This window comes from Poecile atricapillus, chromosome 33 (genome assembly GCF_030490865.1).
Source record: "Poecile atricapillus isolate bPoeAtr1 chromosome 33, bPoeAtr1.hap1, whole genome shotgun sequence".
Classification (NCBI taxonomy): Eukaryota; Metazoa; Chordata; class Aves; order Passeriformes; family Paridae; genus Poecile; species Poecile atricapillus.
The window spans coordinates 2,155,163-2,180,960 of record NC_081281.1 but is presented as its reverse complement, the minus strand read 5'-3'; the positions used below and the strand labels follow the sequence as shown (position 1 = coordinate 2,180,960).

Here is a 25,798-nt window from a genome sequence, read left to right as displayed (position 1 = left end):
GTGTTTGTTTTCTATTTTGTTTTTTTCTGTTTGCTTAATGTGTTTTGTTATTGAGCTATTGGTGTCCCACAAAGCAAAGCGGGTGCTCTGTGGAAGAGGTGAGATTTTAAAGTGTATGTTTGGAAACATTTTAAGCTCCTAATTAAAAATTGAAAAAATAAAATAAAATAAAAAAGGAGCAGATGTGGCAGAGGCCTCAGGGAGACGAAGAGTTAACATTGTTCCACCCCAAACCCCTTGTGAAGGGCGGCCCAGGAGTTCTGATTGGGTTTGAGTCCCTGGGGACTCCCTTGCTGTGTTTCTAATGGTCCCTGACCCTGAACTCCACCCTCAAAGGTGTAAACCCTCGGTTCTGTCCCTCAAAAACCCCTGCTGTGCCTCTGTTCAGGGCTCTCTGTTCTGGACTTGACTTTGTTCCCATGCTGAATAAATGGTTTCGTGAACCGGGAGCCCGTCTCGGTTGGTGTTTCATGCTGGTCCCCAGAACCCTGCAGCTTCTCTGGACGAGATCCTGGAGTTGCGGACTGCAACAGGGATCAGGAGCCCGACAGAGCTGAACAAACACCATTTCTACCGCTTTGACCAAAAAGCTGCATTTTGCTGCCAGTCCTGGGCTCCCCTGGCACTGGTGGGGAGCCAGGGCTGTACTGGGAGCACTGGGAGGGGGATTGCAGAGCCACAGGGCTACTGGGGATGGATGGAATGGGAAACACCTGGATACACTGGGAGCAATGGAGAGGCAGTGGGAGGAGAATGAGGGAGCCCCTGGGGGTACCTGGATGTGGAATGGGGCAGTGGGAAAGGGCTGGGGAAGCCCTTGGGGGTTCAGGGGGCGTGGGGAACCTCACGGGTGACCCCCCCACTTGTGCCCGGCCCCCCGTGAATGTTGAGCACCCCACAGCAGTGAGGAGGGGGACACAGACGTGGGTGGGGGGTTCCCCGCTGCCCCCCAGTTCCCCCAGAGCCCCTCCGGTGTCACAGCACGTCCCCGTCGATGTCACCGCGTTCCCGGGCTCGCCCGTGGGGTCGCCGCAGCTCCGCGTAGATCACCCGGGGGTCCTGGAGCGTGGGGGCGCGGGGGGAGCCTGCGAGAGCCCCCGGCCGTGGGCTCTGGGTGGGGGCGGCAGCGATGGGTGACGTGTCCCGGTGTCCCAGCCCTGTGTCACCCCCTGGCCGCTGGCTGCTCACCACGCGGCTGTACAGCACCTCCTCCTCCTCCTCCTCCGGGGGGGCCGGGGGGGCCCTGCGGGGATCCAGGGGGTGTGAGGGAGCTTTGGGGGTGAAAGGGGAGGGGGTGCTTGGAGCCCCCCGCTCACCTCTCCTGCTGCTTCCTGGCAGCTGCAAAGGCAAGAGGGGAGGGGTAACTGAGGGGTCCCGGGGGTCCCTCAGGGATCCTGGAACCCCACTGGACCCCACATTTCTCCCTGAGCATCCCTGATGCCCCCCAGAACCCCTGAACCACCCCAGTGCTCCGGACCCCCCGGGCCCCCTGAAGGCCAACCCTGGCCTCCAAAATCCCCAGGACCCCCGAAAGAAGCCCCCAAACCCCAGCCAGACCCCCCCAACACCTCCCCAAATCCTTGAGAACGCGGAGCAAAGGTGCTGAGCGATCAGCGCTGCCCAAATCAGGTGCTGTGGGTGCTGCCCCATCACCCCCACGTCCGAGGTGGCCTCGCAGCTCCCCAGGACCCCCGTTGTCCCCATTGTCACCCACCCACGTTGTTCCAGCGGCGCCAGCCCGCAGCTACAGCCAGGAGCAGGAGCAGGAAGAGCAGGGACCCCCCAACCGCTGCGGCCACTGCTGGGGACAAAGGGGACACTTTGGGGCCACCCGGGGATGCTGCACCCCCACAGCGACCCCGAGTGATGCCAGCCGTGCCCTGTCTCCTCCGTGTCACCTCCAGGGACAAACGCGGCTGTCCCGGAGGCCCAGAGTGTCCCCGAGTGACGTCACCTGTGTGGCCGTGTCCCCCCGCTGTCACCTCCAGGAGCAGCTCGGGGCTGAGTGCCCGGAACACGCGGTGCCCGTCCTGTCCCAGCTGGTTGGTGGCCACGCACTGGTAGGTGCCCGAATGTGCCAGCCCGACGTGGGCGAGCTCCAGCAGGGGACCCCGGGCCACCTCCCGGCCGTGGCGCAGCCAGGTGAAGGTGACAGGGGCTGAGCCCACCTGCACCGAGCAGCGCAGCCTCACGGGCTCACCTGCGCGCACCTGCTGGCCCAGGGCACCGGGGCTGATGGTGGCATTGGCCACGGGCACTGCGGGGACACGCACGGGGCTGAGGCCAGCGGGAGGGGCGGGGGGCGCGGGGGGATGGGGACGGGGAGTGAGGGGGTGATGGGGGATGGCGGGGGTGGGGGTCCGCACCCAGAGAGAGGAGGGGGCAGGGCAGGGGAGGGGAGGGGGGTCCAGGAAAAGTTTTTGGGGAGGATGCGGGGACCCGTGAAGGGCTGGGGGCACACCGGGTGGGACCCGGGAACGGAGCAGGAGATCCGGGCGGGGATGGAGGAACCCGAGAAAGTAATCCGGGAGGGCTGGGGACACCAAGTCAGGGCTGGGGGAACACGGGGTGGGAAAGGGGAAGGGGAAGGGGAAGGGGAAGGGGAAGGGGAAAGGGAAGGGGAAGGGGAAGGGGAAGGGGAAGGGGAAGGGGAAGGGGAAGGGGAAGGGGAAGAGGAAGGGGAAGGGGAAGGGGAAGGGGAAGGGGAAGGGGAGACCCGGGAATCGCGTCAGGGAGGGCTGTGGGTCCGCAGACAGTGCTGGGGGTCCCCGGGCAGGGCAGGGGGAGCCGTGCAGGCTGTGGGGGCTCCCCGCGCCCATCCCCGCACTCACCGAGCACCGTGACGCGGAGCGGGGCGCTGCTCTTCCGCACGGCCCCCCCCCTGGCTCTGCACCTCGCAGCTGTAAATCCCCGAGCCGGAGAGCCCCAGGGCGGGCAGCAGCAGCTGCGGGGACCCCTGCGGGCCCCCCAGCTCCCGCCCGTCCCGGTAGAAGCGGTGCACGAGGGGGGTGAGGGGCCGCAGGGGGCTGCGGCTGCTGAGGCAGCTGAGGTTCAGGGGGGACCCCGCGAGCAGCTCGGCCGGAGCCTCCAGCACCGGCACCGGGAAGAGCTCTGGCAAGGAGAGGGGAGGGGGATTTGTGAGCCCTGGCCAGGGGCTCTGCGGCTGTCGGGCTGGCGGCTGTGGGCTGCTCACCGTGCACTGTCACTGACACCGGCTCCGACTGCTCCCACAATGAGGACCAGGAGCTCCACCAGGCCCCGCAGCGGTATTGGCCGCTGTGCTGCAGCCTCAGGGGGGACAGGGACAGCTCGGACCCCCACCGGGATTCACCCAAATCTTTCTCCCAGTGGTAGAACCGCACCCCGGAGACCGGTTTATCCCACCGGCTCCGGCAGCGCAGTGTCACCGTGTCCCCCTCCAGCAGCGGCCCCGCCCGCACCTGCAGCACCAGGAGCTCTGGGGGACAGGAGGGTCCTGTCACAGCCGATGGCACCGGGACTCCCCAGTGGGTCACAGCCAGCGCACCCGGGGTCCCCAATGCCAACACGGGGGTCCCCTCGCACTGCGATGCTCTGGGATGTCCCCAGAGCAGGGCACGGGCTCTGCTCACACCAGGGGTGACCCAGCTGCCCCCCCAGAGCTCTCGGGGTCCCCGCGGCTGCCGGGCTGGGGACACCCAAACCCCGCTCACCGTCTGAGACGGTCACGGAGGGGCTGCGCCCGGTGCCGGCTCTGTAACACTCGTAGGTGCCACTCCAGGTGACATTGAAGCTGTCGCGTCTCTCCTGCCACCAGCGCCGCCCGTCCTTGTACCAGGTGGTGTCCCCGGCGGTCCCCGAGCCCCGGCAGGTCAGTGTCACCCGGTCCCACAGCACCGCCGGCCTCCAGGGCGGCTCCACGAGGAGCTGCGGGCTCGGGGCACCTGCGGGTGACAGGGGACAGCAGCGTGGCAGGGCCAGCGCGGGGCTGGGGACAGCGGCGCGGGGACACGGCATCCCCCGAGGACTCACCAGCGAGGCCGAGGCTCTGGGCTGCAAGGGACAAGGGACACGGCTGGCTGGCGCTGGCAGCGCGGGGACAGCGGCAGCGGGAGCCGGGCTCTGGGGCTGGCCCCGAGCTGGCCCCGTGGCGACACCGCTGCGGCACCGAGCCCTCGGCGACGGCGACAGCGCGGCCAGCCCGGGCCCACGCAGGACATGGGGACAGCGGGGACCTCCCGGCCATGGCGACAGCGCGGCCACCCCGTGCTGCCACAAGTCACCCCCGCAAGCGCCACCGCCACATCCCTGTGTCCCTGTCCCTATTGTCCTGTCCCCTTGGCACCTGTCCCCTTCTCTCTGTGTCCCTTGTCCCTGTCCCTTTTGTCCCCGTCCCTTTTGTCCCCATGTCCCATGTCCCTCTGTCCCTGTGTCCCTGTCCCTGTCCCTGTGTCCCTGTGTCCCTGTGTCCCTGTCCCTGTGTCCCTGTCCCTGTCCCCACAGCTGCCCCAGCCCCAAGGTGCCAAACCCCTCATTCCTGTCCCTCCTCTCCTGTCCCCTCTCCTGTCCCCACGGCCACCCCACGGCCCCGCTCACCTCTTGCTCTGCCTCTGCTGCCCTTGGCGACCTCAGGGGACCCCGCAGCCCCCCTGGGCCCCCTCCCCACCGCTCTCTGCCCCCCCGGGCCCATCCCCGCCCCACTCACCCCACACGAGCAGCGCCACCCTCGCGGCCATGCCGCTGTCCCCGGCCACCCGGCCTGCCTGTCACTCGCTGCCACGGCCACCTGTGCCCTGCCTGGCGGCTCCTGGGCCGAAGAGGAAGGAAGCGCGGTCAGCTCTCGTCCCCACGTGGTGATGGGGGCTGGGCGGGGGACAGGGTGGGGACAATGTTCGCACATATTTGGGGACAAGCTGGGGACATTACGGGACAGCCTGGGGACGTGGTGGAGGTGGCGTTCCCAGGAGTGGGGGGCTCAGGGCATGGGGGGAAGCGAGGACGGGGCTCCAGGGGAATTGGGGTCTCGGTGCCTGGGGCATTCAGGGATGGGGGTCCTGTGGCTCCGCAGGGATTTTGGCTCATTTGGGATGGGAGTGGCAGGCTTGGGGCTGCAGGGGGAAAAGGGAAGCCTCGGGAATTGGGGTTGTGCGGGAAGGAGCAGCCCCTGGGACGGGATCAAGGCCATGGAGGTCCTGGGCAATGGGGGTGGCGGGATGGGGGTCCCCAGGGAGGAGAGAGCAAGGGAATGGGGCTCCCATGGTTTGGGGGGTCCCGGGGCAATGGGGGCTGGGGCTGGGGGGGCACAGGGCTCTCAGCTCCTTCCGGGGCTGCCTCAGATTTTGGGGTGACCCGGAGCCTTGCCCAGCCCCCACAGTGTGTTCATGGCCAGGGGACCTCCAGAATTGTCCTGAGAGGCTCTGGGGCTCTGCCCCACCCAGCCCTGCCCTTTCTCCCTGGCTGGCCCTCAGCTCCATGGGATTGTTCCCTGCCTGCTCAGAAGCCCCCCAGCCCCTAAGGAAAGCTTTTCTTGGCCCAGATTTAGGAACTCTCCCCGTTTTTCTCATTCCCACAATGAAACTTCGCTTCCTTCCCATGGATCCTGCTCCTACAAGGAGAGGAAACTCTGTCCATGCTCGGAAGAGCTCCCAGGAATCTCCAGAAATGCCCGTGTGTCCCTCAGGGTGGGATTGCCTGGTAAATGCCCTGCAGCCTGCCCTGAATTCCCGTGCCTGGCCACTCCCTGCTCCTGCTGGGACTGCCCTGCTCCCCAGATCCCCGTGTGCAGCCCCTGCTCGACATTGCCCCACTTTTCCCTCGCTGCCGGTGCCCACAGCCCGATCCCAAACGTTCTTCCCGGCAGCTCGCAAAGGGCTGCAGGTTGTGTTGGAGGAGGAGGGTCCCGCTCAGGCTCTGCAGCAGATCCCTGGGGGCTTTGCAGCACTTGTGGGGCTCTCTCAGCCCCTCGGCCACACGCCCAAAATGCTCCAGGGCTGCATTTCCGCGCTGCTTCCCTCGCAGCTGCCCCTGCAGGGGGGTTTGCAGCCAGCCCCGCTCTGCAAACCATCCCAGCCCCGCCACAGCCTCTGCTCGGCCTCGCTTTGCCTTTGTGCTTCTCGCAGGCTGAGCAAAGCACAAACCATTCCCCCGCAGAATTGTCACCTCTGCAGCAGCGCTAAAGCTGCGAGAAGCAAAGCCAAGGGGGCGGGGGCAGCCTCAGGTGCTGGCCCAGGGCCCATCCCTGTGCAGTGGGGCTGGGGCACGGCTGAGCCCCACACTTGGATTTACAGGGGTCCCCAGGATGTGCCACCCCTGGACCCTTCTGGAACCTCCATCCCCAGGACCCCCCCGGCCAGGTTGTGTCACCCCCAGGACTGGACCCCCCCAGGATGTGTCACCCCCAGGACTGGGCTCCCCCAGGTTGTGTCACCCCCAGGACTGGGCTCCCCCAGGATGTGTCACCCCCAGGACTGGGCTCCCCCAGGATTTGCCACCCCCTGACACGGAGCTGCCAGGACAGGACCCCCCTGTTTTTCCTCCACAGGGCAGAACCCGCCCCCCTTTCCCGTCCGACTCTCAGCACAAAGCTCTTCCTTTTTGTTCAGGAAAAACAAAAGTGGAAGTGTTGGAGGGCACAGCCCGACACCCCCATCTCCCAAAGCCTCCCCACGCCCCTTCCCCCCTCCCCAGGGTTCTCTCAAGCCCTTTCCTGCTCAGGTGCTCCTGGGCATCGATGAGCCACGAACTGGGATGGGGAGTTTACAAAAGTGAGGAAAATAAGAACAAATAGAAATAAAGAGAGGAAAAAGTCCCAGACCAGGAGCACACGGGAACCCCCTGGTGTTGTTCCCAGACCACCAACACAACGGAGGTTCTGCTTTTGTCAGCCACACCCCGAAATCTGAGGCAGCCGGGGATGGAGCTGCGACCCCCGTGTCTACCCAGGCACTGCCCACCCCGAGACCCCCATTCCCCCGGGACCCCAACCCTGGCATCTCATTCCCTCTCCTGGGGACCCCCGTCCCTGGATGTCGGTTTCCCATTGCCCAGCACTCCCCTCCCCTTAATCCCATCCCATGGGCTCCCCAGGACCCCCCATCCCCGGGACCTGCCTCAAATCCCCAAATCCCTGCAGCCCAAATTCCCCTGGGACCCCCATCCGTGATCCTCCCCACCCATTGGGACCCCGATTCCCCAGGATCCCGGGGAGCCTCCCTGGAAATCCCTCCTTGGCTCCCCACATCCCTGGAGCCCCCGAGCGCTGCGACCCCCATGTCCCAGCGACCCCCTCCAGGTCCCCAACCGTGTCCACAACCGTGTCCCCACCCTGCCCCCAGCCTGTCCCCAGCCCCACGTGGGGACGAGAGCTGACCGCGCTTCCTTCCTCTTCGGCCCAGGAGCTGCCAGGCAGGGCACAGGTGGCCGTGGCAGCGAGTGACAGGCAGGCCGGGTGGCCGGGGACAGCGGCATGGCCGCGAGGGTGGCGCTGCTCGTGTGGGGTGAGTGGGGCAGGGATGGGCCCGGGTGGGGCAGAGAGCGGTGGGGAGGGGGCCCAGGGGGGCTGCGGGGTCCCCTGAGGTCGCCAAGGGCAGCAGAGGCAGAGCAAGAGGTGAGCGGGGCCGTGGGGTGGCCGTGGGGACAGGAGAGGGGACAGGAGAGGAGGGACAGGAATGAGGGGTTTGGCACCTTGGGGCTGGGGCACCTGTGGGGACAGGGACAGGGACACGGGGACAGGGACAAGGGGACACAGGGACACAGGGACACAGGGACACAGGGACACAGGGACAGGGACACAGGGACAGGGACAGGGACACAGGGACACAGGGACACAGGGACACAGGGACAGGGACACAGGGACAGGGACAAGGGGACACAGGGACAAAGGGACACAGGGACACAGGGACACAGGGACACAGGGACAAAGGGACACAGGACCATGGGGACAGGGACACAGGGATGTGGCGGTGGCGCTGGCGGGGGTGACCTGTGGCAGCACGGGGTGGCCGCGCTGTCGCCATGGCCGGGAGGTCCCCGCTGTCCCCATGTCCTGCGTGGGCCCGGGCTGGCCGCGCTGTCGCCGTCGCCGAGGGCTCGGTGCCGCAGCGGTGTCGCCACGGGGCCAGCTCGGGGCCAGCCCCAGAGCCCGGCTCCCGCTGCCGCTGTCCCCGCGCTGCCAGCGCCAGCCAGCCGTGTCCCTTGTCCCTTGCAGCCCAGAGCCTCGGCCTCGCTGGTGAGTCCTCGGGGGATGCCGTGTCCCCGCGCCGCTGTCCCCAGCCCCGCGCTGGCCCTGCCACGCTGCTGTCCCCTGTCACCCGCAGGTGCCCCGAGCCCGCAGCTCCTCGTGGAGCCGCCCTGGAGGCCGGCGGTGCTGTGGGACCGGGTGACACTGACCTGCCGGGGCTCGGGGACCGCCGGGGACACCACCTGGTACAAGGACGGGCGGCTCTGGTGGCAGGAGAGACCCCAGAATTTCACTGTCAACCAGAGTGGCACCTACGAGTGTGACAGAGCCGGCAACGGGCTCAGCCCCTCCGTGACCGTCTCAGACGGTGAGCGGGGACATTTAATGATCGGGGTGAGCCCTTTATAGTCTGGGCGGGCTCCACTCCGTGCGTGTGGCGAGAGCCTGTCCCTTGCTCTGGGGACATCCCAGTGCCCCCCAGCGGGATGGGATCTGCGCCTCGGGGCTGCTCCTGGTGTTCCTGGGATCCTCCCATGCAATGGAGACTCCATCCCGATGTCCCTCGTGCCGGGGGCACCCACCTGGGACCTGTCTCAAGCCCCTCAGTGCGATGGGACCCTCCTGTCCCCCAGGCTGGCCAGTGCTGCAGGTGCCGGCGGGGCCACTGCTGGAGGGGGACACGGTGACACTGCGCTGCCGGGGCAGGCGGGACAAACCGGTCTCCGGGGTGCGGTTCTACCACGGGGAGAAGGATTTGGGAGAACCCCTGTGGGGGTCCGAGCTGTCCCTGTCCCCCCTGAGGCTGCAGCACAGCGGCCAATACCGCTGCGGAGCCTGGGGGAATCGGTGGTTCTCACGGATGTGGCTGCAGTCGGAGCCGGTGTCAGTGACAGTGCACGGTGAGCAGCCCACAGCCGCCAGCCCGACAGCCGCAGAGCCCCTGGCCAGGGCTCACAAATCCCCCTCCCCTCTCCTTGCCAGAGCTCTTCCCGGTGCCGGTGCTGGAGGCTCCGGCCGAGCTGCTCGCGGGGTCCCCCCTGAACCTCAGCTGCCTCAGCAGCCGCAGCCCCCTGCGGCCCCTCACCCCCCTCGTGCACCGCTTCTACCGGGACGGGCGGGAGCTGGGGGGCCCGCAGGGGTCCCCGCAGCTGCTGCTGCCCGCCCTGGGGCTCTCCGGCTCGGGGAATTACAGCTGCGAGGTGCAGAGCCAGGGGGGGGCCGTGCGGAAGAGCAGCGCCCCGCTCCGCGTCACGGTGCTCGGTGAGTGCGGGGATGGGCGCGGGGAGCCCCCACAGCCTGCACGGCTCCCCCTGCCCTGCCCGGGGACCCCCAGCACTGTCTGCGGACCCACAGCCCTCCCTGACGTGATTCCGGGATCCCCCCTTCCCTCTCCCCTTCCCCTTCCCCTTCCCCTTCCCCTTCCCCTTCCCCTTCCCCTTCCCCTTCCCCTTCCCCTTCCCCTTCCCCACCCCGTGTTCCCCCAGCCCTTACTTGGTGTCCCCATCTCCACCCGGATTCCTTTCTCGGGTTTCTCCATCCCCGCCCGGATCTCCTGCTCCGTTCCCCGATCCCACCCGCTGTGCCCCCATCCCTTCCCCGATCCCACCCCGTGTCCCCCAGCCCTCCCGAGAAACCTTTCCTGGAACCCCCTCTCCTCCCCTGCCCTGCCCCCTCCTCTCTCTGGGTGCGGACCCCCACCCCCGCCATCCCCCATCACCCCCTCACCCCCCGTCCCCATCCCCCCGCGCCCCCCGCCCCTCCCGCTGGCCTCAGCCCCGTGCGTGTCCCCGCAGTGCCCGTGGCCAATGCCACCATCAGCCCCGGTGCCCTGGGCCAGCAGGTGCGCGCAGGTGAGCCCGTGAGGCTGCGCTGCTCGGTGCAGGTGGGCTCAGCCCCTGTCACCTTCACCTGGCTGCGCCACGGCCGGGAGGTGGCCCGGGGTCCCCTGCTGGAGCTCGCCCACGTCGGGCTGGCACATTCGGGCACCTACCAGTGCGTGGCCACCAACCAGCTGGGACAGGACGGGCACCGCGTGTTCCGGGCACTCAGCCCCGAGCTGCTCCTGGAGGTGACAGCGGGGGGACACGGCCACACAGGTGACGTCACTCGGGGACACTCTGGGCCTCCGGGACAGCCGCGTTTGTCCCTGGAGGTGACACGGAGGTGACAGGGCACGGCTGGCATCACTCGGGGTCGCTGTGGGGGTGCAGCACCCCCGGGTTGCCCCAAAGTGTCCCCTTTGTCCCCGGCAGTGGCCGCAGCAGTTGGGGGGTCCCTGCTCTTCCTGCTCCTGCTCCTGGCTGTAGCTGCGGGCTGGCGCCACTGGAACAACGTGGGTGGGTGACAATGGGGACAATGGGGGTCCTGGGGAGCTGCGAGGCCACCTCGGACGTGGGGGTGATGGGGCAGCACCCACAGCCCCTGATTTGGGCAGCGCTGAGCGCTCAGCACCTTTGCTCCACCTTCTCAAGGATTTGGGGAGGTGTTGGGGGGTCTCGCTGGGGTTTGGGGGCTTCTTTCGGGGATCCTGGGGGATTTTGGAGGCCAGGGTTGACCTTCAGGGGTCTCGGGGGGTCCGGAGCACTGAGGTGGTTCAGGGGTTCCGGGGGGCATCAGGGATGCTCAGGGAGAAATGTGGGGTCCAGTTGGGTTCCAGGACCCCTGAGGGACCCCCGGGACCCCTCAGTTACCCCTCCCCTCTTGCCTTTGCAGCTGCCAGGAAGCAGCAGGAGAGGTGAGTGGGGGGGCTCCAAGCACCCCCTCCCCTTTCACCCCCAAAGCTCCCTCACACCCCCTGGATCCCCGCAGGGCCCCCCCGGCCCCCCCGGAGGAGGAGGAGGAGGAGGTGCTGTACAGCCGCGTGGTGAGCAGCCAGCGGCCAGGGGGTGACACAGGGCTGGGACACCGGGACACGTCACCCATCGCTGCCGCCCCCACCCAGAGCCCACGGCCGGGGGCTCTCGCAGGCTCCCCCCGCGCCCCCACGCTCCAGGACCCCCGGGTGATCTACGCGGAGCTGCGGCGACCCCACGGGCGAGCCCGGGAACGCGGTGACATCGACGGGGACGTGCTGTGACACCGGGGGGGCTCTGGGGGAACTGGGGGGCAGCGGGGAACCCCCCACCCACGTCAGTGTCCCCCTCCCCACTGCTGTGGGGTGCTCAACATTCACGGGGGGCCGGGCACAAGTGGGGGGTCACCCGTGAGGTTCCCCACGCCCCCTGAACCCCCAAGGGCTTCCCCAGCCCTTTCCCACTGCCCCATTCCACATCCAGGTACCCCCAGGGGCTCCCTCATTCTCCTCCCACTGCCTCTCCATTGCTCCCAGTGTATCCAGGTGTTTCCCATTCCATCCATCCCCAGTAGCCCTGTGGCTCTGCAATCCCCCTCCCAGTGCTCCCAGTACAGCCCTGGCTCCCCACCATTGCCAGGGGAGCCCAGGACTGGCAGCAAAATGCAGCTTTTTGGTTAAAGCGGTAGAAATGGTGTTTGTTCAGCTCTGTCGGGCTCCTGATCCCTGTTGCAGTCCGCAACTCCAGGATCTCGTCCAGAGAAGCTGCAGGGTTCTGGGGACCAGCATGAAACACCAACCGAGACGGGCTCCCAGTTCACGAAACCATTTATTCAGCATAGGAACAAAGTCAAGCCCAGAACAGAGAGCCCTGAACAGAGGCACAGCAGGGGTTTTTGAGGGACAGAACCGAGGGTTTACACCTTTGAGGGTGGAGTTCAGGATCAGGGACCATTAGAAACACACCAAGGGAGAACCCCCCAGGGACTCAAACCCAATCAGAACTCCTGGGCCGCCCTTCACAAGGGGTTTGGGGTGGGACAATGTAACTCTTTGTCTCCCTGAGGCCGCTGCAACATCTGCTCCTTTTTTATTTTATTTTATTTTTTCAATTTTTAATTAGGAGCTTAAAATGTTTCCAAACATACACTTTAAAATCTCACCTCTTCCACAGAGCACCCACTTTGCTTTGTGGGACACCAATAGCTCAATAACAAAACACATTAAGCAAACAGAAAAAACAAAATTGAAAACAAACACTTAAATCTCGGACTACGCTGGGCAAATTAAACGGCGATGGTACTTAATGCAAACATAATGGCTTTTTAGTTCAGTCTCTTCCATTTTAGGATTCTCTCTTTGGAAGGGTGCAGCTCTTAGATCTCCTCTTACGAGGGGCAGAATTCTTCGATCTCCAGCTTCGGCTCCGGCTCCCATGTGGGCGTCGCCTCTTTAGATGATCTCGGTGTAACACTGGCTTTGGGAGCTCGGTTACAGTTTCGATTTCCCCAGAGGAGGTGTTGCCCACCATGGAACAGGCACAGCCCCCAGGGGTGGAGCACTGAACAAAGGGGTGGGAGCGAAGCAGGAGTTACTGGGAGGTTCGGGAAGGTTTGGGACCGGAAAAGAAGGAGCAAGGCGGGAAACAAGGGATCCCAGACCGCGTGGGCAGTGCCATCTTGGGATGGGGTGGTCCGGGACGGACTTTCCCGGACAGGGAACGGGGAATATGGAAAGACAGAGGGTGAAGGAGGACACGGAACGGCGGGCAGACGGCAGCAGACCCGCAGCACTCTGGATGTTCCCCGTCCCCTGCCTGCCTTCAGAAAAACAGGGGATGGGATGGGATGGCAGAGACACCGGGGTGACGGGGAGTCGGCAGCAACCCCGAGCCACCTTGGCTTTTTCACCCTTTGTCCTGCCCTTAGGAACAGAGGAAAGGGGAAGGTACAGGGAGGTATACGCCAAAAAAAGGAACTTCACAGAAGACAAAAAACAGTCTACTGGAAGAGCCATACCGTCCATAACCGTCCATAATGTTAATCGTCCATAATGTTAATCGTCCATAATGTTGATATCGTCCATAATCGTCCATAATGTTAATAGAATCATCCATAATGTTGATATCGTCCATAATCATCCATAATGTTGATATCGTCCATAATACGTCTCGTTGGGTGATGTTAGGCGCTTGTCCCAGCGTCTGGTCTCGGCTCCTCCACCTCCGTAAGCCCTTTTCTTCCCCATGTCCGAGGCACTCCCAACCCAGTCTCCCTGCCAGGTACTCTCGAGTCCTCCTTTCCAAGGCGGGGGTCTCGCCGGCTCTCAAGCCATCAGCCGGGGACTTACGAGGTGTCCATGGAGCCGGGTCCTGCTGTTCTCCTGGTGCTTCGCTGGATGCCCGCATTCTCTCACCATTTGTTGCAGTCTGCAACATCAGGATCTCGTCCAGGGAAGCAGCAGGGTTCTGGGGACCAGCATGAAACACCAACGAGACGGGCTCCCGGTTCATGAAACCATTTATTCAGCATGGGAACAAACTCAAGTCCAGAACAGAGAGCCCCGAACAGAGGCACAGCAGGGGATTTTTGAGGGACAGAACCGAGGGTTTACACCTTTGAGGGTGGAGTTCAGGATCAGGGACCATTAGAAACACACCAAGGGAGAACCCCCCAGGGACTCAAACCCAATCAGAACTCCTGGGCCGCCCTTCACAAGGGGTTTGGGGTGGGACAATGTAACTCTTTGTCTCCTTGAGGCCGCTGCCACATCTATATATCTATATAACTATATATCTATATATCTATATATCGATATATCTGTATATCTATATATCTATATATCTATATATCTGTTATGAACAGCTCAGACCATGAGTGGGAATCAGTTATAAAAGTTTTAGAGAGAATGAAGTTTTATCTATTATATTTTATTTTATATTATTTTACTTATTTATTTGTCTTTTATTTTATTTATTTATATTTTGTGACTTGAGATTTTTTTATTATTTTTATTTATATTTTCCTTTTTATTTCTTTCTATTTTCATTTCTATTTATTTATTTATTGAGAACTGAGTTTTATTTATGTATTTATTTGTTTGCTACTTCATTTATTTTATTTAATTTTATTTATTTATTTATTTTCTTTATTGTATGTTTTATTTATTTATTTATTCACTTTAACATTAATTAATTTATTTAACTAATTATTCGATCAATCAAACAATTTCATTAATTGATTTGTTGAGAATATTGAGTTTTATTGATTTTGTTTTTATTGAGAATAAAGAATAAAACTTCCTGCAGGCACGAAGAGTCACAGTTGTTTCTGCAGAGTCTCGTAGATGTCTCTGGGCTCCCAGGGCTGCCCGTGCGGCCCCAGCAGCTCCGAGTAGGTGTCCTGAGGATCCTCGGCCGGGGGGGCCCTGTGGGGATCAGGGGATGTGTGCAGGGGGCTGGGGGGTCCTGGGGGGTCGGGCAGGGGGTTTGGCGTGGCCGGAGCCCGCGCTCACCTTGGCTGCTGCTTCCCGGCACCTGCAAAGGAAAAGTGCAGCGGTGACTTTGGGCTCCCAGGGCTCCCCAGCCCCCCTGGGCAACCCCGATCCCTCCAATCCCCCCGGCTGCCCCCAGCATCCCGGATGGCCCCACAAAGGCCCTGAAGCACCGCACTTCCCCGCCACCCTGAGCCCCCGAACCCCGAGCCTGGCGGGGAGGGGGAGCCTCCGAATTGCCCCCAAGATCCCCGAGAGAGCCCCAAGATCCCTGAGTGAGCCCCCAAGATCCCTGAGAGAGCCCCCAAGATCCCTGAGAGAGACCCAAGATCCCCGAGAGAGCCCCCAAGATCCCCGAGAGAGCCCCAAGATCCCTGAGAGAGCCCCAAGATCCTGGCACGAGCCCCAAGATCCCCGAGAGAGCTCCAAGATCCCCGAGAGAGCCCCAAGATCCCCGAGAGAGCCCCCAAGATCCCCGAGAGAGCCCCAAGATCCCCGAGAGAGCCCCAAGATCCCGGCACGAGCCCCCAGCCCCTCCCCGGCCAGCCCAGGCCGCTGAGCCGAGGCCAGCGGGGGCTCGGCCCCTTCTCCACTCGGGGGCTGTGGCTGCTGCCCTGGGGCCACCCTTCTCTGGGGGCCTCCCCCCACCCTGCAGGACCCCCACGCTCACCCACCCGTGCGGAGAAAGGCCACGATGACAGCCGTGAGCAGGAGCACGAACAACAGGGAGCCCCCGAGCGCTGCGGCCACTGCTGGGGACAAAGGGGACACAGCGGGCTCAGCCCGAGCTTCTGCACCCCAGAGACCCCACGAGTTCCCCTCCCGTGCCCCGCTCCACTCGTGTCGCTGCCAGGGACAGAGCGGGGCTGGAGCCAGAGCTCTCGGAGCCCCCCAGGAACCCACCGGTGTCCCCGTGTCCCCCCGCTGTCACCTCCAGGGACAAACGCGGCTGTCCCGGAGCCCCAAAAGTGTCCCCGAGTGACGTCACCTGTGTGGCCGTGTCCCCCCGCTGTCACCTCCAGGAGCAGCTCGGGGCTGAGTGCCCGGAACACGCGGTGCCCGTCCTGTCCCAGCTGGTTGGTGGCCACGCACTGGTAGGTGCCCGAATGTGCCAGCCCGACGTGGGCGAGCTCCAGCAGGGGACCCCGGGCCACCTCCCGGCCGTGGCGCAGCCAGGTGAAGGTGACAGGGGCTGAGCCCACCTGCACCGAGCAGCGCAGCCTCACGGGCTCACCTGCGCGCACCTGCTGGCCCAGGGCACCGGGGCTGATGGTGGCATTGGCCACGGGCACTGCGGGGACACGCACGGGGCTGCCACCTGCCCAGGGGGGATGGCGGTGTCCCCATGGGGGTCGCCTCCCATCGCGAGGGTCCCGCTCACCCAGGACGGTGACATTCAGGGGGCCGCTCTCGGCCACGCTGTCCCCGTCGCTGACCCGGCACCGGTAGTGGCCGCTGTCATTGTCCCCAGCGCTCGGCAGCTGCAGGCGGGGGCCGGTGCCCAGCGGTGTCCCCGAGCCCTCCCGGTGCCAGGAGAAGGACAGGGGACCTGTCCCCGCGGCCACCGCGCAGTTCAGCACCAGGGGGTCCCCCAGTGCCACCTGTGCCTCGGGGGGCTGCGCCGACACGGACACCCCCGAGGGCGGGACCGCTGCGGGGGGAGAGGGGACACCGGGGGACACTCAGGGACACCCGGGGGACACTCAGGGACACAGGGGGACACTCAGGGACACCAGGGGACACTCAGGGACACCAGGGGACCCCAGCGAGGGAGAGGGGACGCAGAGCTGGGGGGGCTTGGGAAGGGACCCTGAGGAAGGAGGGGGGGTTCAGGGAGGGGACACCTGGACAGGGAGACTGAGGGGACACCAGGGCGGGGTGAGGGGACCCGGGGCAGGGGCGGGAGGAGGGACCTGGAAAGGAGGGAGGGACCCGATCAGGAATGAGGGGACCCTGGAAAGGTGTCGGGGAAGGATGGGGGTCCCCGGGCAGGGCAGGGGGACAAGGGGTGGGAACTGGGAAGGGATGGGGGGACACGGGGTGGGACCCGGGAACGGAGCAGGAGATCCGGGCAGGGATGGGGGAACCCGAGAAAGGAAACCGGGAGGGCTGGGGACACCAAGTCAGGGCTGCGGGAGCCGGGAAGGGACCTGGGAAGGGAAGGAGGGACCCGGGAATCGTGTCAGGGAGAGCTGTGGGTCCGCAGACAGTGACGGGGGTCCCCGGGCAGGGCAGGGGGACCCGGGAAGGGACACGGGAAGGCAAAGGGACAAACGGGAATCGTGTCAGGGAGGGCTGTGGGTCCGCAGACAGTGCTGGGGGTCCCCGGGCAGGGCAGGGGGAGCCGTGCAGGCTGTGGGGGCTCCCCGCGCCCATCCCCGCACTCACCGAGCACCGTGACGCGGCGCGGGGCGCTGCTCTTCCGCACGGCCCCCCCCTGGCTCTGCACCTCGCAGCTGTAATTCCCCGAGCCGGAGAGCCCCAGGGCGGGCAGCAGCAGCTGCGGGGACCCCTGCGGGGCCCCCCAGCTCCCGCCCGTCCCGGTAGAAGCGGTGCACGAGGGGGGTGAGGGGCCGCAGGGGGCTGCGGCTGCTGAGGCAGCTGAGGTTCAGGGGGGACCCCGCGAGCAGCTCGGCCGGAGCCTCCAGCACCGGCACCGGGAAGAGCTCTGGCAAGGAGAGGGGAGGGGGATTTGTGAGCCCTGGCCAGGGGCTCTGCGGCTGTCGGGCTGGCGGCTGTGGGCTGCTCACCGTGCACTGTCACTGACACCGGCTCCGACCGCACCCACTCTGCGAACCAGGTATTCCACAGGGCCCCGCAGCTGTATTGGCCGCTGTGCTGCAGCCTCAGGGGGGACAGGGACATCTCGGACCCCCACAGGGATTTCCCCAAATCCTTCTCCCCATGGTAGAACCGCACCTCGGTGACCGGTTTGTCCGGCCGGCTCCGGCAGCGCAGTGTCACCGTGTCCCCCTCCACCAGCGGCCCCGCCGGCACCTGCAGCACTGGCGTGACTGTGGGACAGGAGGGTCCCGATGGCAACAGGAGGAACCGGGGGTCCCCCATTGCAGCCGGGTGGTCTCGTCGCTCTGGGATGCGCTGGTGCTCCAGGGATACCCCGGGATGTCCCCAGAGCAGGGCTCAGGTCACAGGGGGGTGACCCGTGAAGCTGAGCTCACCCAGAGCTCTCGGGATTCCCACAGGTGCCGGGGGGAGACACAAAAACCTCTCACCATTTACAACCTGCACGGGGGGGCTGCGCCCGCTGCCGATTCTTTCACACTCGTAGGTGCCACTCTCGGTGACAGTGAAGCTGTCGCGTCTCTCCTGCCACCAGATCCGCCCGTCCTTGTACCAGGTGGTGTCCCCGGCGGTCCCCGAGCCCCGGCAGGTCAGTGTCACCCGGTCCCACAGCACCGCCGGCCTCCAGGGCGGCTCCACGAGGAGCTGCGGGCTCGGGGCACCTGCGGGTGACAGGGGACAGCAGCGTGGCAGGGCCAGCGCGGGGCTGGGGACAGCGGCGCGGGGACACGGCATCCCCCGAGGACTCACCAGCGAGGCCGAGGCTCTGGGCTGCAAGGGACAAGGGACACGGCTGGCTGGCGGTGTCCCTGTGTCCCTGTGTCCCTATGTCCCTGTGTCCCTGTGTCCCCTTGTCCCTGTCCCCGTGACCCTGTCCCTGTCCCCACAGCTGCCCCAGCCCCAAGGTGCCAAACCCCTCATTCCTGTCCCTCCTCTCCTGTCCCCTCTCCTGTCCCCACGGCCACCCCACGGCCCCGCTCACCTCTTGCTCTGCCTCTGCTGCCCTTGGCGACCTCAGGGGACCCCGCAGCCCCCCTGGGCCCCCTCCCCACCGCTCTCTGCCCCACCCGGGCCCATCCCCGCCCCACTCACCCCACACGAGCAGCGCCACCCTCGCGGCCATGCCGCTGTCCCCGGCCACCCGGCCTGCCTGTCACTCGCTGCCACGGCCACCTGTGCCCTGCCTGGCGGCTCCTGGGCCGAAGAGGAAGGAAGCGCGGTCAGCTCTCGTCCCCACGTGGTGATGGGGGCAGGGTGGGGGTCAGGGTGGGGACAATGTTCACACATATTTGGGGACAAGCTGGGGACATTACGGGACAGCCTGGGGACGTGGTGGGGGTGGCGTTCCCAGGAGTGGGGGGCTCAGGGCATGGGGGGAAGCGAGGACGGGGCTCCAGGGGAATTGGGGTCTCGGTGCCTGGGGCATTCAGGGATGGGGGTCCTGTGGCTCCGCAGGGATTTTGGCTCATTTGGGATGGGAGTGGCAGGCTTGGGGCTGCAGGGGGAAAAGGGAAGCCTCGGGAATTGGGGTTGTGCGGGAAGGAGCAGCCCCTGGGACGGGATCAAGGCCATGGAGGTCCTGGGCAATGGGGGTGGCGGGATGGGGGTCCCCAGGGAGGAGAGACCAAGGGAATGGGGCTCCCATGGTTGGAGGGTCCCGGGGAAATGGGGGCTGGGGCTGGGGGGCACGGGGCTCTCAGCTCCTTCCGGGGCTGCCTCAGATTTTGGGGTGACCCGGAGCCCTGCCCAGCCCCCCACAGTGTGTTCATGGCCAGGGGACCCCCAGAATTGTCCTGAGAGGCTCTGGGGCTCTGCCCCACCCAGCCCTGCCCTTTCTCCCTGGCTGGCCCTCAGCTCCATGGGATTGTTCCCTGCCTGCTCAGCAGCCCCCCAGCCCCTAAGGAAAGCTTTTCTTGGCCCAGATTTAGGAACTCTCCCCGTTTTTCTCATTCCCACCATGAAACTTCGCTTCCTTCCCATGGATCCTGCTCCCACAAGGAGAGGAAACTCTGTCCATGCTCGGAAGAGCGCCCAGGAATCTCCAGAAATGCCCGTGTGTCCCTCAGGGTGGGATTGCCTGGTAAATGCCCTGCAGCCTGCCCTGAATTCCCGTGCCTGGGCACTCCCTGCTCCTGCTGGGACTGCCCTGCTCCCCAGATCCCCGTGTGCAGCCCCTGCTCGACATTGCCCCACTTTTCCCTCGCTGCCGGTGCCCACAGCCCGATCCCAAACGTTCTTCCCGGCAGCTCGCAAAGGGCTGCAGGTTGTGTTGGAGGAGGAGGGTCCCGCTCAGGCTCTGCAGCAGATCCCTGGGGGCTTTGCAGCACTTGTGGGGCTCTCTCAGCCCCTCGGCCACACGCCCAAAATGCTCCAGGGCTGCATTTCCGCGCTGCTTCCCTCGCAGCTGCCCCTGCAGGGGGGTTTGCAGCCAGCCCCGCCCTGCAAACCATCCCAGCCCTGCCACAGCCTCTGCTCGGCCTCGCTTTGCCTTTGTGCTTCTCGCAGGCTGAGCAAAGCACAAACCATTCCCCCGCAGAATTGTCACCTCTGCAGCAGCGCTAAAGCTGCGAGAAGCAAAGCCAAGGGGGCGGGGGCAGCCTCAGGTGCTGGCCCAGGGCCCATCCCTGTGCAGTGGGGCTGGGGCACGGCTGAGCCCCACACTTGGATTTACAGGGGTCCCCAGGATGTGCCACCCCTGGACCCTTCTGGAACCTCCATCCCCGGGACCCCCCCCGGCCAGGATGTGTCACCCCCAGGACTGGGCTCCCCCAGGATGTGTCACCCCCAGGACAGGGCTCCCCCAGGATGTCTCACCCCCAGGACTGGGCTCCCCCAGGATTTGTCACCCCCTGACACGGAGCTGCCAGGACAGGACACCCCTGGTTTTCCTCCACAGGGCAGAACCCGCCCCCCTTTCCCGTCCGACTCTCAGCACAAAGCTCTTCCTTTTTGTTCAGGAAAAACAAAAGTGGAAGTGTTGGAGGGCACCCCCATCCCCCAAAGCCTCCCCGCGCCCCTTCCCCCCTCCCCAGGGTTCTCTCAAGCCCTTTCCTGCTCAGGTGCTCCTGGGCATCGATGAGCCACGAACTGGGATGGGGAGTTTACAAAAGTGAGGAAAATAAGAACAAATAGAAATAAAGAGAGGAAAAAGTACCAGACCCGGAGCACACGGGAACCCCCTGGTGTTGTTCCCAGACCACCAACACAACGGAGGTTCTGCTTTTGTCAGCCACACCCCGAAATCTGAGGCAGCCGGGGATGGAGCTGCAACCCCCGTGTCTACCCAGGCACTGCCCACCCCGAGACCCCCATTCCCCCGGGACCCCAACCCTGGCATCTCATTCTCTTTCCGGGAGAGAATCCCCCATCCCTGGATGTCGGTTTCCCATTGCCCAGCACTCCCCTCCCCTTAATCCCATCCCATGGGCTCCCCAGGACCCCCCATCCCCGGGACCTGCCTCAAATCCCCAAATCCCTGCAGCTCAAATTCCCCTGGGACCCCCATCCGTGATCCTCCCCACCCATGGGGACCCCGATTCGCCCCCCCCCCCCCCCCCAGGATCCCGGGAAGCCTCCCTGGAAATCCCTCCTTGGCTCCCCACATCCCTGGAGCCCCCGAGCGCTGCGACCCCCATGTCCCAGCGACCCCCTCCAGGTCCCCAACTGTGTCCACAACCGTGTCCCCACCCTGCCCCCAGTCTGTCCCAGCCCCACGTGGGGACGAGAGCTGACCGCGCTTCCTTCCTCTTCGGCCCAGGAGCCGCCAGGCAGGGCACAGGTGGCCGTGGCAGCGAGTGACAGGCAGGCCGGGTGGCCGGGGACAGCGGCATGGCCGCGAGGGTGGCGCTGCTCGTGTGGGGTGAGTGGGGCGGGGATGGGCCCGGGTGCGGCAGAGAGCGGTGGGGAGGGGGCCCAGGGGGGCTGCGGGGTCCCCTGAGGTCGCCAAGGGCAGCAGAGGCAGAGCAAGAGGTGAGCGGAGCCGTGGGGTGGCCGTGGGGACAGGAGAGGGGACAGGAGAGGAGGGACAGGAATGAGGGGTTTGGCACCTTGGGGCTGGGGCAGCTGTGGGGACACAGGGACACAGGGACAGGGACACAGGGACACAGGGACACCGCCAGCCAGCCGTGTCCCTTGTCCCTTGCAGCCCTGAGCCTCGGCCTCGCTGGTGAGTCCTCGGGGGATGCCGTGTCCCCGCGCCGCTGTCCCCAGCCCCGCGCTGGCCCTGGCACGCTGCTGTCCCCTGTCACCCGCAGGTGCCCCGAGCCCGCAGCTCCTCGTGGAGCCGCCCTGGAGGCCGGCGGTGCTGTGGGACCGGGTGACACTGACCTGCCGGGGCTCGGGGACCGCCGGGGACACCACCTGGTACATGAACGGGCGGCTCTGGTGGCAGAAGGGACACGAGAGCTTCACTGTCACCTCGAGTGGCACCTACGAGTGTGACAGAGCCGGCAGCGGGCGCAGCCCCCCCGTGACCGTCTCAGACGGTGAGCGGGGTTTGGGTGTCCCCAGCCCGGCAGCCGCGGGGACCCCGAGAGCTCTGGGGGGCAGCTGGGTCACCCCTGGTGTGAGCAGAGCCCGTGCCCTGCTCTGGGGACATCCCAGAGCATCGCAGTGCGAGGGGACCCCCGTGTTGGCCTTGGGGACCCCGGGTGCGCTGGCTGTGACCCACTGGGGGGTCCCGGTGCCATCGGCTGTGACAGGACCCTCGTGTCCCCCAGAGCTCCTGGTGCTGCAGGTGCCGGCGGGGCCGCTGGTGGAGGGGGACACGGTGATACTGAGCTGCCGGAGCCGGCAGGACATCCTCGTCACCGGGGTGCGGTTCTACCACGGCGAGGAAGATTTGGGGCAATCCGTGCGGGGGCCCGAGCTGTCCCTGTCCCCCCTGAGGCTGCAGCACAGCGGCCAATACCGCTGCGGGGCCTTGTGGAGCTCCTGGTCCCCATTGTACTCGTGGTCCCCAGAGTGGGTGCGGTCAGAGCCGGTGTCAGTGACAGTGCACGGTGAGCAGCCCACAGCCGCCAGCCCGACAGCCGCAGAGCCCCTCGCCAGGGCTCACAAATCCCCCTCCCCTCTCCTTGCCAGAGCTCTTCCCGGTGCCGGTGCTGGAGGCTCCGGCCGAGCTGCTCGCGGGGTCCCCCCTGAACCTCAGCTGCCTCAGCAGCCGCAGCCCCCTGCGGCCCCTCACCCCCCTCGTGCACCGCTTCTACCGGGACGGGCGGGAGCTGGGGGGCCCGCAGGGGTCCCCGCAGCTGCTGCTGCCCGCCCTGGGGCTCTCCGGCTCGGGGAATTACAGCTGCGAGGTGCAGAGCCAGGGGGGGGGCCGTGCGGAAGAGCAGCGCCCCGCTCCGCGTCACGGTGCTCGGTGAGTGCGGGGATGGGCGCGGGGAGCCCCCACAGCCTGCACGGCTCCCCCTGCCCTGCCCGGGGACCCCCAGCACTGTCTGCGGACCCACAGCCCTCCCTGACGTGATTCCGGGGTCCCCCTTTCCCTTCCCGGGTCCCTTCCCGAGTCCCCCAGCCGTGACTTGGTGTCCCCAGCCCTCCCGGATTCCTTTCTCGGGTTTCCCCATCCCCGCCCGGATCTCCTGCTCCATTCCCGGATTCCACCCCGTGTCCCCCAATCCCATTCCGGGTTCCCCAGCTCTGTCTGTGTCCCCCAGCCCTCCCCAGAAACCTGTCCTGGGTTCCCCCTCCCCTCCTCTGTCCCCCTCCTCTCTCTGGTGCGGACCCCCCACCCACGACATCCCCCATCACCCCCTCACCACCCGTCCCCATCCCCCCGCGCCCCCCGCCCCTCCCGCTGGCCTCAGCCCCGTGCGTGTCCCCGCAGTGCCCGTGGCCAATGCCACCATCAGCCCCGGTGCCCTGGGCCAGCAGGTGCGCGCAGGTGAGCCCGTGAGGCTGCGCTGCTCGGTGCAGGTGGGCTCAGCCCCTGTCACCTTCACCTGGCTGCGCCACGGCCGGGAGGTGGCCCGGGGTCCCCTGCTGGAGCTCGCCCACGTCGGGCTGGCACATTCGGGCACCTACCAGTGCGTGGCCACCAACCAGCTGGGACAGGACGGGCACCGCGTGTTCCGGGCACTCAGCCCCGAGCTGCTCCTGGAGGTGACAGCGGGGGGACACGGCCACACAGGTGACGTCACTCGGGGACACTCTGGGGCTCCGGGACAGCCGCGTTTGTCCCTGGAGGTGACACGGAGGTGACAGGGCACGGCTGGCATCACTCGGGGTCGCTGTGGGGGTGCAGCACCCCCGGGTGGCCCCAAAGTGTCCCCTTTGTCCCCAGCAGTGGCCGCAGCGGTTGGGGGGTCCCTGCTCTTCCTGCTCCTGCTCCTGGCTGTAGCTGCGGGCTGGCGCCGCTGGAACAACGTGGGTGGGTGACAATGGGGACAATGGGGGTCCTGGGGAGCTGCGAGGCCACCTCGGACGTGGGGGTGATGGGGCAGCACCCACAGATCCTGATTTAGGCAGCGCTGAGCGCTCAGCACCTTTGCTCCGCGTTCTCAAGGATTTGGGGAGGTGTTGGGGGGTCTCGCTGGGGTTTGGGGGCTTCTTTCGGGGATCCTGGGGGATTTTGGAGGCCAGGGTTGGCCTTCAGGGGGCTCGGGGGGTCCGGAGCATTGGGGTGGTTCAGGGGTTCTGAGGGGCATCAGGGATGCTCAGGGAGAAATGTGGGGTCCAGTGGGGTTCCAGGACCCCTGAGGGAGCCCCGGGACCCCTCAGTTACCCCTCCCCTCTTGCCTTTGCAGCCGCCAGGAAGCAGCAGGAGAGGTGAGCGGGGGGCTCCAAGCACCCCCCTCCCCTTTCACCCCCAAAGCTCCCTCACACCCCCTGGATCCCCGCAGGGCCCCCCCGGCCCCCCCGGAGGAGGAGGAGGAGGTGCTGTACAGCCGCGTGGTGAGCAGCCAGCGGCCAGGGGGTGACACAGGGCTGGGACACCGGGACACGTCACCCATCGCTGCCGCCCCCACCCAGAGCCCACGGCCGGGGCTCTCGCAGGCTCCCCCCGCGCCCCCACGCTCCAGGACCCCCGGGTGATCTACGCGGAGCTGCGGCGACCCCACGGGCGACCCCGGGAACGCGGTGACATCGACGGGGACGTGCTGTGACACCGGGGGGGCTCTGGAGGAACTGGGGGCAGCGGGGAACCCCCCACCCACGTCAGTGTCCCCCTCCCCACTGCTGTGGGGTGCTCAACATTCACGGGGGGCCGGGCACAAGTGGGGGGGTCACCCGTGAGGTTCCCCACGCCCCCTGAACCCCCAAGGGCTTCCCCAGCCCTTTCCCACTGCCCCATTCCACATCCGGCTACCCCCAGGGGCTCCCTCATTCTCCTCCCACTGCCTCTCCATTGCTCCCAGTGTATCCAGGTGTTTCCCATTCCATCCATCCCCAGTAGCCCTGTGGCTCTGCAATCCCCCTCCCAGTGCTCCCAGTACAGCCCTGGCTCCCCACCAGTGCCAGGGGAGCCCCGGACTGGCAGCAAAATGCAGCTTTTTGGTTAAAGCGGTAGAAATGGTGTTTGTTCAGCTCTGTCGGGCTCCTGATCCCTATGAACCCCTTGGTCCTGGCAGTGAGACCCCTGAGCCCCCTGAGCCCCCTGAGCCCCCTGAGCCCCTGCTGGTGCTGTCTGTGGGCCCCCCAAACCCCTGCCCCCCCCGGGAATGTCCAGGAGTCTCTTGGACCCCCAGGAGCACTGAGGTCCCTGCTGATGGCACACGTGGACCCCAGAACCTGATGCCCCCCCCGGCCCTGGTGGCGATGCCCGTGGATTCCTGAGACCCCCAGCCCAGCCAGGCCTGGCAATGAGCCCCAGGGACCCCCCAAACCTGGCCCTGACCCCCATCCCCAGCCAGGTCACCCCCCAGGGATCTGCTCCAGAGCCTGAGCGGGACCCTCCTCCTCCAACACAACCTGCAGCCCTTTGCGAGCTGCCGGGAAGAACGTTTGGGATCGGGCTGTGGGCACCGGCAGCGAGGGAAAAGTGGGCAATGTCGAGCAGGGGCTTTGTCCTGGGGCTGTGCTGGGGCTGTGGGCAGTGAGCCTGGCTGGATTGCAGGTGTCCCCAGAGCTGCTCCATCCCTGCCCTCCTCACCTGCACAGCCAGGAGAACAAAAGGCTCCTGCCTTGGGAGAGGGGCAGGGAGGGCTCAGAGCAGCAGCAGCAGGGGCTAAAGGGACCTGGGGAAACGAGGAAAATTTATTCTGCATGAAAATCTGCAAAGGGAGAAGTGAAACAAATCTGAGAAACTCCATCCGCCCTCGGGAACTGCGCCAGCGGGGGCTTCCCTCGGGCTCACAGCCGCCTGTGGGCATCCCCTGCTGGGCCGGGGGCTCCTGCAGGGCTGCAGGGGGGTCTCTGCTCCCCGGGGACCCCCACGGGCTGCCGGGGAATCTCCGGAGCCCCTCGTGCCCCTCCTTCCTCCCTGCAGGGCTCTTCCTCTCGCAGCTCCCATCTCCTCTTGGCTGCCTCAACTCCACCCCCGCTATCCCTTGGATTTGCCCTTCCCAGCACTGGGGGTTCCTCACCAACCCCCCCCGTCCCCATCCCCACCA

At 65.8% G+C, this 25,798-nt stretch overlaps 4 protein-coding genes across 11 annotated transcripts in view; 2 read left to right on the top strand and 2 right to left on the bottom strand.

Annotated features, from left to right (window-relative positions):
* Positions 1–577: 577 nt before the first annotated feature.
* The window catches only part of LOC131590387 (low affinity immunoglobulin gamma Fc region receptor II-like), a 28,964-nt gene continuing 3,743 nt past the window's right edge, over positions 578–25,798 (bottom strand). Inside the window, exons 3-4 of the mRNA XM_058860424.1 lie at positions 1,715–1,798; positions 578–1,243 (exon numbers count right to left, since the gene is read on the bottom strand). Of these exons, the coding sequence (XP_058716407.1) occupies positions 976–1,243; positions 1,715–1,798 (352 nt within the window). The 3' untranslated portion in view covers positions 578–975. The remainder of the gene's footprint in view (positions 1,244–1,714; positions 1,799–25,798) is intronic.
* Positions 2,060–4,788, bottom strand: LOC131590383 (Fc receptor-like protein 3). 3 transcript variants are annotated; one of them, XM_058860419.1, is made up of 6 exons: positions 4,685–4,788; positions 4,012–4,032; positions 3,693–3,923; positions 3,194–3,457; positions 2,832–3,111; positions 2,060–2,257 (listed from the first exon to the last, which is right to left on the bottom strand). In XM_058860419.1, exons 1-6 carry the CDS (start codon positions 4,713–4,715, stop codon positions 2,197–2,199), a joined length of 888 nt encoding a protein of 295 aa, XP_058716402.1. In that variant the 5' UTR covers positions 4,716–4,788; the 3' UTR covers positions 2,060–2,196. The 3 variants fall into 3 exon arrangements, with proteins under 3 accessions (XP_058716402.1, XP_058716403.1, XP_058716401.1); XM_058860420.1 differs by lacking the exon at positions 4,012–4,032 and having other exon boundaries at positions 4,685–4,767; XM_058860418.1 differs by lacking the exon at positions 4,685–4,788 and having other exon boundaries at positions 4,012–4,325.
* The window catches only part of LOC131590365 (Fc receptor-like protein 4), a 29,878-nt gene continuing 11,474 nt past the window's right edge, over positions 7,395–25,798 (top strand). Inside the window, exons 1-4 of one of the 6 annotated variants that reach the window (XM_058860382.1) lie at positions 7,395–7,475; positions 8,186–8,206; positions 8,295–8,525; positions 8,791–8,807. In XM_058860382.1, coding sequence (XP_058716365.1) covers positions 7,445–7,475; positions 8,186–8,206; positions 8,295–8,525; positions 8,791–8,807 — 300 coding nt within the window. In that variant the 5' untranslated portion in view covers positions 7,395–7,444. Of the gene's footprint in view, positions 7,476–7,857; positions 8,207–8,294; positions 8,526–8,790; positions 8,808–21,013; positions 21,103–21,387; positions 21,728–25,798 lie in introns of those variants that run through there. The other 5 variants (XM_058860378.1, XM_058860380.1, XM_058860383.1 and 2 more) reach the window with 5 other exon arrangements.
* LOC131590375 (Fc receptor-like protein 3) lies at positions 8,537–11,336 on the top strand. Its single transcript, XM_058860404.1, has 5 exons — positions 8,537–9,057; positions 9,140–9,418; positions 9,952–10,254; positions 10,871–10,892; positions 10,967–11,336. Exons 1-5 carry the CDS (start codon positions 8,697–8,699, stop codon positions 11,232–11,234), a joined length of 1,233 nt encoding a protein of 410 aa, XP_058716387.1. The 5' UTR covers positions 8,537–8,696; the 3' UTR covers positions 11,235–11,336.

What these genes read in the sequence shown, in the direction of transcription:
- LOC131590375 (XM_058860404.1), top strand. Translation starts at nt 8,697, where the DNA reads ATGGAGACTCCATCCCGATGTCCCTCGTGCCGGGGGCACCCACCTGGG. An exon ending in GCTCCGCGTCACGGTGCTCG is followed by an intron (nt 9,419 to 9,951) that starts GTGAGTGCGGGG and finishes GTGTCCCCGCAG; the next exon opens with TGCCCGTGGCCAATGCCACC. An exon ending in GGGGGGACACGGCCACACAG is followed by an intron (nt 10,255 to 10,870) that starts GTGACGTCACTC and finishes TTGCCTTTGCAG; the next exon opens with CTGCCAGGAAGCAGCAGGAG.
- LOC131590383 (XM_058860418.1), bottom strand. Translation starts at nt 4,225, where the DNA reads ATGGCCGGGAGGTCCCCGCTGTCCCCATGTCCTGCGTGGGCCCGGGCT. An exon ending in GGTGTCAGTGACAGTGCACG is followed by an intron (nt 3,112 to 3,193) that starts GTGAGCAGCCCA and finishes TCTCCTTGCCAG; the next exon opens with AGCTCTTCCCGGTGCCGGTG. An exon ending in GCTCCGCGTCACGGTGCTCG is followed by an intron (nt 2,258 to 2,831) that starts GTGAGTGCGGGG and finishes GTGTCCCCGCAG; the next exon opens with TGCCCGTGGCCAATGCCACC.